This window comes from Monodon monoceros, unplaced genomic scaffold (genome assembly GCF_005190385.1).
Source record: "Monodon monoceros isolate NGI ecotype Baffin Bay Population unplaced genomic scaffold, NGI_Narwhal_1 Super_Scaffold_15, whole genome shotgun sequence".
Taxonomy (NCBI): Eukaryota; Metazoa; Chordata; class Mammalia; order Artiodactyla; family Monodontidae; genus Monodon; species Monodon monoceros.
This window is the reverse complement of record NW_021703771.1, coordinates 7,303,031-7,318,215: the sequence shown is the minus strand read 5'-3', so window position 1 is coordinate 7,318,215 and position 15,185 is coordinate 7,303,031. Positions and strand designations below refer to the sequence as shown.

Genomic DNA, 15,185 nt, shown 5'->3' with positions numbered 1-15,185 from the left:
ATATATATATTCCTTTTCAGATTCTTTATATATATATATAAAGATTATTACAAAATATTGAGTAGAGTTACCTGTGCTATACAGTAGGTCCTCGTTGCTTACATATTTTATATATAGTACTGTTTATATATTAATCCCAACCTCCTAATTTATCCCTCCCCCCTCTTTCCGCTTTGGTAACCATAAGTTTCTTTTTTTTTTAACATCTTTATTAGAGTATAATTGCTTTACAGTGGTGTGTCAGTTTTTGCTTAATAACAAAGTGAATCAGTTATACATATACATATGTCCCCCATATCTCTTCCCTCTTGCATCTCCCTCCCTCCCACCCTCCCTATCCCACCCCTCTAAGTGGTCACAAAGCACCGAGCTGATCTCCCTGTGCTATGTGGCTGCTTCCCACTAGCTATCTATTTTACGTTTGGTAGTGTATATGAGTCCATGCCACTCTCTTGCTTTGTCCCAGCTTCCCCTTCCCCCTCCCCATATCCTCAAGTCCATTCTCTAGTAGGTCTGCATCTTTATTCCCATCTTGCCCTTAGGTTCTTCTGACCATTTTCTTTTCTTTTCTTTTCTTTTTTTAAGATTCCATATATATGTGTTAGCATACCGTATTAATTTTTCTCTTTCTGACTTACTTCACTCTTTATGACAGTCTCTAGGTCCATCCACCTCACTACAAATAACTCAGTTTCATTCCACTTTAAGGCTGAGGAATATTTCATTGTATATATGTGCCACATCTTCTTTATCAATTCATCCAATGATAGACACTTAGGTGGATTCCATATCCTGGCTATTGTAAATAGAGCTGCAATGAACATTGTGGTACATGACTCTTTTTCAATTATGGTTTTCTCAGGCTTATGCCCACTAGTGGGATTGCTGGGTCATATGGTAGTTCTATTTTTAGTTTTTTAAGGAACCTCCATACTGTTCTCCATAGTGGCTGTATCAATTTACATTCCCACCAACAGGGCAAGAGGGTTCCCTTTTCTCCACACCCTCTCCAGCATTTATTGTTTCTAGGTTTTTGGATGATGGCCATTCTGACTGGTGTGAGGTGATATCTCATTGTAGTTTTGATTTGTATTTCTCTAATGATTAATGATGTTGACCATTCTTTCATGTGTTTGTTGGCAATCTGTATATCTTTTTTGGAGAAATGTCTATATAGGTTTTCTGCCCTTTTTTAGATTGGGTTGTTTGTTTTATTGATATTGAGCTGCATGAGTTGCTTGTACGTTTGGAGATTAATCCTTTGTCAGTTGCTTCATTTGCAAATATTTTCTCCCATTCTGACAGTTGTCTTTTTGTCTTGTTTATGGTTTCCTTTGCTGTGCAAAAGCTTTGAAGTTTCATTAGGTCCCATTTATTTATTATTGTTTTTATTTCCATTTCTCTAGGAGGTGGGTCAAAAAGGATCTTGCTGTGATATATGTCATAGACTGTTCTGCCTATGTTTTCCTCTAAGAGTTTGATAGTGTCTGGCCTTATATTTAGGTCTTTAAACCATTTTGAGTTTATTTTTGTGTATGGTGTTAGGGAGTGTTGTTATTTCATTCTTTTACATGCAGCTGTCCAGTATTCCTAGCACCACTTATTGAAGAAGCTGTCTTTTCTCCACTGTATATTCTTGCCTCCTTTATCAAAGATAAGGTGACCATATGTGCATGGGTTTATCTCTGGGCTTTCTATCCTGTTCCATTGATCTATATTTCTGTTTTTGTGCCAATACCATACTGTCTTGATTACTGTAGCTTTGTAGTATAGTCTGAAGTCTGGGAGGCTGATTCCTCCAGCTCTTTTTTCGTTCTCAAGATTGCTTTGGCTATTCGAGGTCTTTTGTGTTTCCATACAAATTGTGAAATTTTTTGTTCTACTTCTGTGAAAACTGCCATTGGTAGTTTAATAGGGATTGCATTGAATCTGTAGATTACTTTGGGTAGTAGAGTCATTTTCACAGTGTTGATTCTTCCAGTCCAAGAACATGATATATATCTCCATCTATTTGTATCATCTTTAATTTCTTTCATCAGTGTCTTATAGTTTTCTGCATACAGGTCTTTTGTCTCCTTAGGTAGGTTTATTCCTAGATATTTTATTCTTTTGTTGCAATGGTAAATGGGAGTGTTTTCTTAATTTACTTTCAGAGTTTTCATCATTAGTGTATAGGAATGCAAGAGATTTCTGTGCATTAATTTTGTATCCTGCTGCTTTACCAAATTCATTGATTAGCTCTTGTAGTTTTCCGGTAGCATCTTTAGGATTCTCTATGTATAGTATCATGTCATCTGCAAACTGTGACAGCTTTACTTCTTCTTTTCCAATTTGGATTCCTTTTATTTCTTTTTCTTCTCCGATTGCTGTGGATAAAACTTCCAACACTATGTTGAATAATAGTGGTGAGAGTGAGCAACCTTATCTTATTCCTGATCTTAGTGGAAATGGTTTCAGTTTTTCACCATTGAGGGTGATGTTGGCTGTGGGTTTGTCATATATGGCCTTTATTATGTTGAGGTAAGTTCCCTCTATGCCTACTTTCTGGAGCGTTTTTATCATAAATGGGTGTTGAATTTTGTCAAAAGTTTTCTCTGCATCTATTGAGATGATCATATGGTTTTTCTCCTTCAATTTGTTAATATGGTGTATCACGTTGATTGATTTGCATATATTGAAGAATCCTTGCATTCCTGGGATAAACCCCACTTGATCATAATGTATGATCCTTTTAATGTGCTGTTGGATTCTGTTTGCTAGTATTTTGTTGAGGATTTTTGCATCTATGTTCATCAGTGATATTGGCCTGTAGTTTTCTTTCTTTGTGACATCTTTGTCTGGTTTTGGTATCAGAGTGATGGTGGCCTCATAGAATGAGTTTGGGAGTGTTCCTCCCTCTGCTATATTTTGGAAGAGTTTGAGAAGGATAGGTGTTAGTTAGCTCTTCCCTAAATGTTTGATAGAATTCGCCTGTGAAGCCATCTGGTCCTGGGCTTTTGCTTGTTGGAAGATTTTTAATCACAGTTTCAATTTCAGTGCTTGTGATTGGTCTGTTCATATTTTCTGTTTCTTCCTGATTCAGTCTTGGCAGGTTGTGCATTTCTAAGAATTTGTGCATTTCTTCCAGGTTGTCCATTTAATTGGCATAGAGTTGCTTGTAGTAATCTCTCATGATCTTTTGTATTTCTGCAGTTTCAGTTGTTACTTCTTTTTCATTTCTAATTCTATTGAGTTGAATCTTCTCCCTTTTTTTCTTGATAAGTCTGGCTAATGGTTTATCAATTTTGTTTATCTCCTCCAAGAACCAGCTTTTAGTTTTATTAGTCTTTGCTATTGTTTCCTTCATTTCTTTTTCATTTATTTCTGATCTGATCTTTATGATTTCTTTCCTTCTGCAATCTTTCCAACAGATTGGCCTGTTCCTATTTTCTATTTCTTTCTGAGTCAATCTTGGGAGCTAGTACCTTTCTCAGAATTTGTCCATTTCTTCTAGCTTGTTCATTTTATTGGCATATAGTTGCTTGTAGTAGTCTCTTATGGTCCTTTGTATTTCTGTAGTATCAGTTATAACTTCTCATTTTTCATTTCTAAAGGTTTATCAATTTTGTTTAACTTTTCAAAGAATCAGCTTTTAGTTTCATTGATCTTTTCTGTTATTTTCTTAGTCTCTATATCATTTATTTCTGCTCTGATCATTATGATTTCTTTCCTTCTACTAACTTTGGGCTTTGTTTGTCCTTCTTTCTCTAGTTCTTTTAGGTGTAACGTTAGTTTGTTTACTTGAGATTTTTTTGTGTTTCCTGAGGTAGCTTGTATCACTGTAAACTTCCCTTAGAACTGCTTTCTTGCATCCCATAGGTTTTGGATCGTTGTATTTTCATTTTAATTTGTCTCTAGGTATTTTTTACTTCCTCTTTGATTTCTTCAGTGAACCATTGGTTGTTTAGTAGCATATTGTTTAGCCTCCACGTGTCTATGTTTTTTGCAGTTTTTTTCTTATAGTTAATTTCTAGTCTCACAGCATTGTGATCGTAAAAGATAGTTGATATGATTTCAATTTTCTTAAATTTACTGAGGCTTGCTTTGTGGCCCAGCATGTGATCTATCCTGGAGAATGTTCCATGTGCACTTCCAAAGAATATGTATTCTTCTGCTCTTGGATGGAACACTCTATAAATGTCAATTAAGTCCGTCTGGTCGAATGTGTCATATAAGGCCTGTATTTCCTTATTGATTTTCTGTCTGGATGATCTGCCCAGTGAGGTAAGTGGTGTGTTAAAGTCCCCCACTATTATTGTGTTACTGTCATTTCTCCTTTTATGTCTGTTAACATTTGCCTTTTCTATTGAGGTGCTCCTGTGTTGGATGCATATATATTTACAATTGTTATATCTTCTTCTTGGATTGCTCCCTTGATCATTATGTAGTGGCTTTTTCTCTTCTAACAGTCTTTATTTTAAAGTCTATTTTGTCTGATATGAGTATTGCTACTCCAGCTTTCTTTTGATTTCCATTTCATGGAATACCTTTTCCATCCCCTCACTTACAGTCTGTGTGTGTCTCTAGATCTGAAGTGAGCCTCTTGTAGACAGCATGTATACTTGTCTTGTTTTTGTATCCATTCAGCCAGTCTGTGTCTTTTGGTTAGAACATTTAGTCCATTTACGTTTAAGGTAATTATCAATAGGTGTGTTCTTGATGCCATTTTATTCATTGTTTTGGATTTGTTTTTGCAGGTCTTCCCACCTCTTCTCTCCTCTTGTGATTTGATGACTCTCTTCAGTATTATGTTTTGATTCCTTTTTCTTTTTTGTCTGTATATCTGTTATAGATTTTTTGTTTGCAGTTACCACGAGGCTTTTGTGTCACAATCTGTATATATAGTTGATTGTTTTAAGTTGCTGATCTCCTCATTTCAAATGCATTTTTAAAACCCTGCATTTGTACTCTCCTCCCCTCATTATTACTGTTTTGATATCATATTTTACATATCATTGTTTTATGTATCCCTTAACTGCTTATTGTGGATACAGTTGCTTTTACAACTTTTGTCTTTTAACCTCCCTACTATCTTTGTGTGTGGATGATTTCTTACCTTTACTGTATGTTTGTCTTTACCGGTGAGCTTTTACATTTTTCAATTTTCTTGTCTCTAGTTTTGGCCTTTCTTTTTCCTAGAGAAGTTCCTTTAACATTTGTAAAGCTGGTTTGGTGGTGCTGGACTGTTTGAACTTTTGCTTGTCTGGAAATCTTTTGATTTCTCCATCAAATCTGAGGAGAGAGCCTTGCTAGGTAGAGCATTCTTGGCTGTAATTTTTCCCCTTTCATCACTTTAAATATATCATGCCTCTCCCTTCTGTCCTGCAGCATTTCTGCTAAAAAGTCAGCTGATATCCTCATGGGAGTTTCCTTGTGTGTTATTTGTTGCTTTTCCCTTGCTGCTTTTAATAGTCTATCTTTAATTTTGGTCATTTTGATTACAATGTGTCTTGTTGTGTTCCTCTGCAGGTTAATCCTGTGTGGAACTATCTGTGCTTCCTGGACTTGGGTGACTGTTTCCATTCCCAGTTTAGTGAAGTTTTCAGCTATTATCCCTTCAAATATTTTCTCAGGCCCTTTCTCTCTCTCTTCTCCTTCTGGGACCCCTATAACATGAATATTAGTGTGCTTGATGGTGTCCCATTTCTTTTCATTCTCTTTCCTGTTCAGCAGCAGTGATTTCCACTACTCTGTCTTCCAGCTCACTGATCCATTGGGTTTATATATATATATATATATATATATATATATATATATATATATATACATATATATATGTGTGTGTATATATATGTGTATATATATATATACACATAGGAGTATAATTGCTTTACAATGTTGTGTTAGTTTCTGCTGTACAACAAAGTGAATCAGCTGTATGTATATATATATCTCCATATCTCCTCGCTCTTGCATCTCCCTCCCACCCTTCCTATCCCACCCCTCTAGGTGGTCACAAAGCTTCGAGCTGATCTCCCTGTGCTATGTAGCAGCTTCCCAGTAGCCATCCATTTTACATTTGGTAGTGTATATATGTCCATGCCACTCTCTCACTTCATCCCAGCTTCCCCTTCCCCCACTGTGTCCTCAAGTCTGTTCTCTACATCTGACTCTTTATTCCTGCATTGCCACTAGGTTCATCAGTACCGTTGTTTTTAGATTGCATATATGTGCGTTAGCATATAGTATTTGTTTTTCTCTTTCTGACTTCATTCTGTATGACAGACTCTAGGTCCATCCACCTCATTACAAATAACTCAATTTCATTCCTTTTTATGGCTGAGTAATATTCCATTGCATATATGTGCCACATCTTCTTTATCCATTCATCTGTCAGTGGACAGGTAGGTTGCTTCCATATCCTGGCTATTGTAAATAGAGCTGCAATGAATATTGTGGTACATTTCTCTTTTTGAATTATGGTTTTCTCAGGGTAGTGGGATTGCTGGGTCATATGGTAGTTCTATTTTTAGTTTTTTAAGGAACCTGGTGCATTCTGACTCATTAAATTTACTATTGATTCCTTCTGTATAGTTTTCATTTCAGTTATTGTATTCTTTATCTCTGTTTGGTTGTTCTTTATATTTTCTAATTCTTTGTTTAAAACTTCTAATTTCTTGCTCTGTGCAACCATTCTCTCCCAAGTTTTTTGATCATTTTTATGATCATTACTCTGAAATCTTTCTTGGGTAGGTTGCCTATCTTCACTTCCTTTAGTTCTTTTTCTGGGGTTTTATCTTGTTCCTCATCTAGAACATATTCCTTAGCCACCTAATTTTGTCTAAATAACTATTTGTATGTTTATGTATGTGGGAGATTAGATTACGTTTGTCAACCTTGGAGAAGTTGCCCTCTGTAGGAGACATCCTACTCATCCCAGCAGTGCACTCCCCTCTCATCACCTGAGCTATATGCTCTAGGGGTTCCTCCTAAGAGGGCTGAATGGGTTCTTCTGTGTGGTGGGCTGACTATGTGGGTGACCTAGCAGGCTAGGTTGGCCCCTAGCCCAGTTGGTTGCCAGGCCCTGCCTTGTGCAGATGCTGCTGCTTAGTGGTTCCTGGTCACGAGCCTGCTGGCTGCAGAACCCTCGGAGCCCCTGGACTGGTGCGGGTTCACTGGTGGGCAGAGACAGGGTCCCAAAGGCTCTGGAGCTGTTGCCCACCCACTGGTGGGTGAAGCCAGATACTGGGGTTAGTGCTGGACTCCTGGCAGGCAGAGCTGGTTCCTGGAGTCTGACTGCAGGGCTCACAGATCCCAGAGCTCATTTCAGATCTTTGGGTGGAGGTGTGGGTGTTCCTAACACAGTTGAGTATGGGGTGTTGGGTGTCCCAAAGCATGCATTGACCTGCTACGGGGCAAGGCCAGAGCCCAGCTGGTCCCAGTGTAGGGTCTGGCCTGCTGTGGGAAGGCTGGCTCTGCAGACTGTGGAACTGTAATTTTCTTGTGTCGGTGTCTGCCCGCTTTGGGGTGAAGCTGGTCTAGAGATTTGTGCAGGCTTCCTGGTGGGAGAAGCTGGTGTCTGCCCACCGGTGGGTAGAGCTGGGTCCTGGCCCTCTGGGAAGCAGGGCCAAGTCTAGGGGCTGTGGGTTCAGGAACTATTTAGGCATCTGAAGAGTGGGGCTGTGTCCCTGCCCAGATAGTTGTTTGGCCTGAGGCATCCCAGCACTGGAGCTTTCATGCTGTTAGGTGGGGTTAAGCCTTGGCAATAATGAGCCAAGATGACGGCTGCCAGCAGTAGTGTTCGTGCAGTAGAATGTTCCCCAGTATGGCTCCCACCAGGGTCTGTATCCCCAGGGTGAGCTACAGCCACCCCCTGCCTCTCCAGGAGATTCTCCAAGACTAGCAGGTACATCTGGCCCAGGTTCCTGTTGAATTACTGCTTTTGCCCTGGGTCTTGGTGCGTGTGAGATGTTGTGTGTGGCACTTAAGAGTGAAGTCTAGGGGCTTCCCTGGTGGCGCAATGGTTGAGAGTCCGCCTGCCGATGCAGGGGACATGGGTTCGTGCCCCGGTCCAGGAAGATCCCACACGCCGAGGAGTGGCTGGGCCCGTGAGCCATGGCCGCTGAGCCTGCGCGTCCGGAGCCTGTGCTCGGCAACGGGAGAGGCCACAGCAGTGAGAGGTCCGCATACAGAAAAAAAAAAAAAAATAAGAGTGAAGTCTATTTCCCCCAGGCCGGTGGGGCTTCCAAAACTAAGTTCTGCTGGCGGCTCCTCTTCCTGGCTCTGGACCCCTGGGCTGGGGAGCCCGACGGGAGGCTCACAATTCTCACTCCTGTGGGAGAAGCTCTGCAATATAATTATTCTCCAGTTTGTGGGTCACCCACCTGGGGTTATGGGACTTGATTATATTGTGAGTTCGCCCCCTCCTACCTGCCTCGTTGTGTTTCCTTCTTTCTGTATTTAGTTGTAGAAGATCTTTTCTGGTAGGTTCCATCCAGTCTTTTTCACTGATGGTTGTTCTACAGACAGTTGTGATTTTGCTGTGCTCCTGAGAGGAGGTGAGCTCAGGGTCTTTCTACTCCGCCATCTCTGCCACTCTCCTGAGACCCCTTCTTAAAAGTTACAGCAAAACAGACTTTAAAAGGGCCTATATGATAAATCACTATTCTTGTTGTACTTATGTAAATAATCAAGCCAATTTTCTTGAGAGTAGGCTTGTTTTATAAACAAATTCATCTTCCTTCGATTATCTTTGGTAAAAGTGGGGGTGACTATCTGGGGAAAATTCTGTATCAGTGAAAACTGTGACACGCCCGCGTGGCTTTTGAACCGTGCCATGTTCACTGACTGGGCTTTTTCTCCTCTTCGTAATCTCGTTCCTGCCATTTTGTGCATTTCGTCAATAATTAATATTTCCAATTTTTCTCCCACCCTCTTGACCTAACGTCACTAAAAACTAAAGCTGCCCTTTTTCTGAATCCCAGCAAGCTGAAGTTGGACGACTTGATACAAAAAAGAAGAAACCAAGGAAATCACAACAGATCATGTATAGACAACCTTCATGCTGGCTGTAGGCCCCTCAGAAATTTCACCATGATACATATCACCTGATGCCATCACCAGAGATAGTCAAATTACCAAAAAAAATATATATATATAAAAAAAAATATATATATATATATATATATTAGATTGCCACTACCTATCCTCAGTCTACCATCTAAAGATGCTTCAAGCCCAACCTCTAAAAATCTCGACTGACTGCCCTCTGGACTAAAAAATTCAGTTTATAGTTTGTTCTAATCATTAACCTTTTTCTTTTATTTCCATAGACATGCCCCTTATTAAATGACTGGTACTCGTACTATATTAAGGCCTAATTTAGATATCCCCACCTCACAACTTCCACCTACACCATTGCCTCCCGAAATAGGACATAACTGTTTAACTGACTAACCTAGCCTCTGGACCAAGAGACTGATTCCATGAGATATGGGATACTCTACCCACCCAGCTTCCGGGTCCAGCAGTCCCATCTTGGTAAACAAACAGTAGTACATAATCACTTATGTAGTTTAACCTTTAATTGTGGAAAATTTGGAACGTGTATAAATAGGTCCAATAATATTGGAACCGCCATGTGTAACATCCTAGCTTCAACAATTACCAACTCATGGCCAATCTTGTTTCATTGTATTTTGCATGCATAAATGACTTTGCAGTGTTTAACATATTTTCACCTGCATTATTTCTCTTGATTCTCATGACAACTGTGAAAGGTAGATTATGTGGTTTTACGGAAAAATCCCCTTTCTAACAAATTACCGTTTTAACGTAAACGCCAATATTTAAGATAGTGAGGGGGAAAGATATAAAGGATGCTAATATGCCTTGTGCATGTTTTATTGTTCTTTTGTGCATCCTAATTCATTAATAAAGAGAAAAGGAGGAACGCTGGCATGTTTTATCTTCCGCTATTATTCAAACTAAATGAAATTATTTCTCAATAAAATTATTAGGATAAACTGCCGATTTCTAATTTTCGAGAAAACCACTTTTGCTGAATAAAGTTGATCCCAACCCATCCTACAAAAATAGTTTTACTGACAAACTACTTCTAATGTCACATTTTGTACATAACAGCCGCAAACGTCTACAATTTTAAGGAAGCATTAAAATTTAGAACAATTCTAGGCCAAAGTTGATATTTGAAAAGGATCCAGATGCATGAAAATAAATTAACCAAATGAGCCATTTAATTTGTGGTTTGGATGTCATTTTTCTGACAGTGATCAATGAAATTGTCATGTATCCCTGGAATTTGGGACTATTCGAATTATTTATTTTGACGTCATTCTTTCACATAATTGTATCTGATATTTTATCAGAAAATATTTATGTTCACACACAGGTGGGTATTGATGATCAATACCGTCCCCATTACATTATTATTCCCACATGAGTTAGCTGATTCTTCTTACAACCTGATTTGCATTCCCATAATATTATACAGATATTTACAAATACCTAATTGTGTATAGCTTTTCTTCTTGATCTCCTTCTCACTTGACTAAGAATATCAAGGAAGTTTCAAAATGCTCACGTGAAGGTTGATTTAGTCACACTAGCAGAACCCCAGGCTCAAATGTCAAATGGGATCAGTTCTATACAGAGCACTAATCGGGCTGCAATCTTTTTGCTGCCGAAGTAACAGTTGCATATTACTCACCAAGGCAAAATGCAAATGTTTAGTGATTATGTTGTTTGTTAACTCCCCAGATGAGGTTTTGTTTTTTTTTAACCTCTGTTTATTTGAGAACAGCAGCTGAATGCTGAAACACAGTAGCCGATGCCAGCAATCCAAGGCTTCACTAGTACAGAAGAAGCAATGCTCACTTTGTTACACAAATAATTAGAGAGATTAGAGGAAAATAAGCACCAAGAGGATATACAGAAGCTCTGAAGTTAGGTAGTCATTTTAATTACTCTAGTGACTTTCAACAACCTTCATTATCATAACGTTTAAATTGTTTCATGTAAGAAGGCTGTAAACAAATATGGAAATGTACTACAGCTACCCGTGATTAGGCTTCAGAAAAATGACATTTTCTTCATGCTTCCATGTAAAGAAGCTGTTTCCACTCTAGCACCTGATAATTCTCTCAAGATTTTTAAAGCATGATACATTTTTGCACTCGAAAATGTTTTACCCTGGTTTGGGGCTTCAGAGGGACATTCTTAATAATTTTTATAGCTTTATATCTTTGCTCAGATTTGATCATGAAAGATATGGGTCCACATTTTTGAGGCACTGAATGTAGAACAATGTGGCATATTCAGTTGTTCGAAATAAATGTCACTTGGAATCATGTCACCCTTATTGTGTGAAAAGGGGTACCCTGTATTTGGGGAAAGTTGATTTCCTCTTTCTTCCGGTCCCTACCCCACCTCCGGAAGACTCTACCACACACCCCAACACCTTCTCCACAGGTGCGGGTCCTATTTCGAGGCATTGTCATGAGGATCACACAGATCCCCTGGGGTGAGACGTTCCTTTGAGGAAGTGTTAACCTGTGTTTAAATACCATCAGCTCCTCTGCAAAACACTTTACCTAACGTATCCCATTTAATCCTTACAAGATTTCGATGGAGTATGTTTTATCAAGTCCATTTTCCAGATGAGGAAACAGGCTTTGAAAAGCTCATTGACTTTCTAAAGTTGCCCAAGCAGCCCAGCTGGGGATCAAACCCCGTTCCACCTGACTCCAAGAAACATGATGCTCCCAGCAGATGACTGGATGAGATGAACCTGGGTGCAAATGCTGACTAAGGATAACAGAAAAGACGCACGGACCTCCTGGATGTGCGTGTGCTGGTGAAGTGTTGTGCTGTATGAGCCTGTGGCTCTTGGGCAGCAGTCAAAATCCCAAAATAAATTCCAAAATTTGATTGATTTTGCTAAATGTCTCACCCCCGAACAGTCCTGGTTGCTGGAAAAGAGGCAATTAGGATACATGTTTTATGGTACACAGGGAATAACCAAGAGGTTCCTACTAACGAAGGTCAGTGACGCTTTTAAGAACAATTCTGTACCCACTCCGACTTCACTACAGGTAACACACAAGGCATTTCTCTTCAACTGCATTAAAAAAAATTCCAACAGGCCGAAAGAGACTTCAGTAATCTTTGCAGGGTGGGCAGGTGTGTGTGCTGCTTTCCAGTATTTGAGAAAAGCCTCCACTGAATCCCCTCCCCCACCCTCGTCCGTCCGCCTCCCCCAGGATGCTGACCTTGAAAGCCCGGGGCCTGACCGGGACGCGTTTTCCCGAGGTTGTGCTATTTTCACAGGCCCGTTAAGCTATCCGCGAACATGGGAAGGGGTCCGACGAACTCATTGTGTCCTGTGTCTTGGAGGCAGTGATCCGCCGATGTGAAGTATGAGCTGTAGGTGATACCGGGAAGTGGAAGAGAAGGTTAGCCCTTGCGAGGGTGGCGGGCGGGGTTAGATCTATAAATTTCACTCTCAGGCTTCAGACTCTGGGCGGGAAGTTGGGGAAATTCACGGGCGCGCCAGGGCCTGAGGACGGGTGGGAGCAACCACAGCATCCCGGGCCGGGCAGAACCAGATTCCCGGTCCTGAGAAAACCAGGAGCGGCAGAACCGCCGGACAGAGGGGCCTCCGCCCCAGGGTGCTCCCCGCGCGCACACTCGGAGCGCGATCGCAGGGATTTACTTGTGAACGAGCCTGAGGAAGACAGACAGCCATGGGAAGACGGGCTCAGAAATTATTTATCATAGTCTGGGGGGACAGGCTTTCCTGCTGCTCTGCCTGCGAGCACCTCCTCGGGACGTGACTACGAAGCGAGGTCCCTCTTCTTTCATCCCCGTGCATCACAGACAGCCAGGGACTTAGCCAGTGGGTACGCTAGATAGAAAAAATCCAAACCAAGCGCCTACGTTTACTCGTGCCTTTCAGGCACTGTCATGGTTCCCACACGTCGCTGTGCGCTCCGTTTGGTTTCGAGCGCACCATGCTTACATCTAGGGGGGGCCGGCCCCCCCGGCGGGGCTGTGTCGGGAGAGGCTTCTGCAGGCCGCGCAGAGAAGAAGCCACTGGCTAGACTCGGGGCATCCGCGTCCCGTTTCCTCTGGGCCAACGCCACCAGCCTCGGAGCTTCCTCATCCAGAAAACGAGGTGATTCCACTCCCCAGGCCTTCTCGAAAGGATCGTTGGGCGGGTCGAACGGAATAATTCTGACGGCAGTCAACTGTGAGGAAATGGGACTCCAAATTAAGGAAGGAAAATAAGTTCCACGTCCTCGGCTGGAGTTTTAGGAATTTCCCCGCAATGATCTAACAGCAGTCAGGCAGCAAACGTTCGGATTGATTCTTTCTTCCAGGCTATCTCACAAGCCAAACACCCGTGTAGGCACCCCTCCGTCTCCCAGGGCTTCTGTTGAGCTCTGCCTTTGGATGAAAGCGCTTTTTGTCGGCGCTGTGCGGTCCACCCCCAGCACACGAACCCCGCGTCCAGGCGCCAGAGAAGGCATCCTTCGCCCTCTCCCGTCTCCCCTCTCCTCTCACTCTCCACCCGAGGTCTCCCGAGTTTTCCTCACGTGCCTGGGTTTTCCTGGCTGGTCTCCAAAGACCCTGTAGCGTTTCAGACAGCTAAGAGCGCGCGGAGACGGGCGAGCGAGCATCCAGCCCCTGCCCGAGGCCGTGGCGCCCGGGGTGGGGGGGACCCTCCTCTCGCTCCCCGCCGGCGGTGCAGCAGCAGCCTCCGGAGCCGGCTGGCCGGGCCCCCTCCCCGCCTCCCCCTCGCAGCCCCTCTCCGCCAGTAGCAGCGCTGCTGTCTCCCCACAGGAGCACTGGGAGGACGCTGGAGTCCGCAGCGCCCCCGCCCCTCGCTTTTTCTTTCTTTCCTGGCTTTGGGATCTTGCTGCCGGAGCCGGGAGCGGTTCTCCGAAGAGCAGAGCGGAGCGAGGGATCGGAGTGCAGGCTTCCGCTGCGGCGCGCGAGCAGAGCTGGGCGCACGGCATCCCCAGCGTCGCCCTCGGTCCTCGCCGCCGGGGCTGGGATGTGACGAAGGAGAGCCCTCGGCGCCTGCCCCCCGCCCTCGAAGGTGCCCCCGGCAGCGCATCGGGGACCCGCGGCTGGAGTCCCTTTTCCCGCAGCGCCGCGGGACGGCTCCCAGGTCCCACTCTTCGGAAAGAGCGCGGTGGGATCGCCGCCTTCCCGGCGCTCGGCGTAACTCCGGGGCCGGCAGCGCGCGGCTGGACCGAGTCCCGCTTCCCGCCGACTCCCCGGAGTAGGGGCATCGCCGCCCGCCCTGCAGCCCGAGCTCCTCGGCACCTGCGCGGATCCCCCAGGCCCGGCTTCGCGCCCCCGCAGCGCCCCGCTACCCACCCCGTGGAGAGCGCGCGGGTCGCGGCTTCCTGAGCGCGGGCGCCGCCGCCGTCCAAACTGCGCGCTGGGGTCCCCCGGCTCGCCCCGGTCCGGGGCGTCCGAGAGGCCGGGGGAGAGCGCACCATGAAGTCAGTGCTCTTCAGCCGCTTCTTCATCCTCCTGCCCTGGATGCTGATCGTCATCATCATGCTCGACGTGGACACGCGTAGGCCCGCGCCCCCGCTCACCCCGCGCCCCTACTTCTCGCCCTACGCCGGGGGCCGCGGGGGCGCCCGCCTCCCGCTCCGCCGGGGCGGCCCGGGGCGCGGCCGGGAGCAGCTCAACGAGTCGCGGCCGCCGCCGCCGCCGCTGCCGCCCGAGCCGCCGCTGCCCACCATCTATGCCATCACGCCCACCTACAGCCGCCCGGTGCAGAAGGCCGAGCTGACACGCCTGGCTAACACGTTCCGCCAGGTGGCGCAGCTGCACTGGATCCTGGTGGAGGACGCGGCTGCGCGCAGCGAGCTGGTGAGCCGCTTCCTGGCGCGCGCTGGGCTGCCCAGCACGCACCTGCACGTGCCCACGCCGCGGCGCTACAAGCGGCCCGGGCTGCCGCGCGCCACCGAGCAGCGCAACGCCGGCTTGGCCTGGCTGCGCCAGAGGCACGGGCACCAGCGCGCGCAGCCCGGCGTGCTCTTCTTCGCCGACGACGACAACACCTACAGTCTCGAGCTCTTCCAGGAGGTAGCGGCCGGCGCGCCCCGCCGGGAGGGGCGGGCAGGCGGGCGGGAGGGGCCCCCGCGTGCCGGTCCTGACGCCGC

At 44.8% G+C, this 15,185-nt stretch overlaps 1 protein-coding gene across 2 annotated transcripts in view; it reads left to right on the top strand.

Annotated features, from left to right (window-relative positions):
• Positions 1-14,508: 14,508 nt before the first annotated feature.
• The window catches only part of B3GAT2 (beta-1,3-glucuronyltransferase 2), a 78,606-nt gene continuing 77,929 nt past the window's right edge, over positions 14,509-15,185 (top strand). The window contains exon 1 of one of the 2 annotated variants that reach the window (XM_029223448.1): positions 14,509-14,892. In XM_029223448.1, the coding sequence (XP_029079281.1) occupies positions 14,509-14,892 (384 nt within the window). Of the gene's footprint in view, positions 15,109-15,185 lie in introns of both variants that reach the window. The other variant, XM_029223447.1, reaches the window with a different exon arrangement.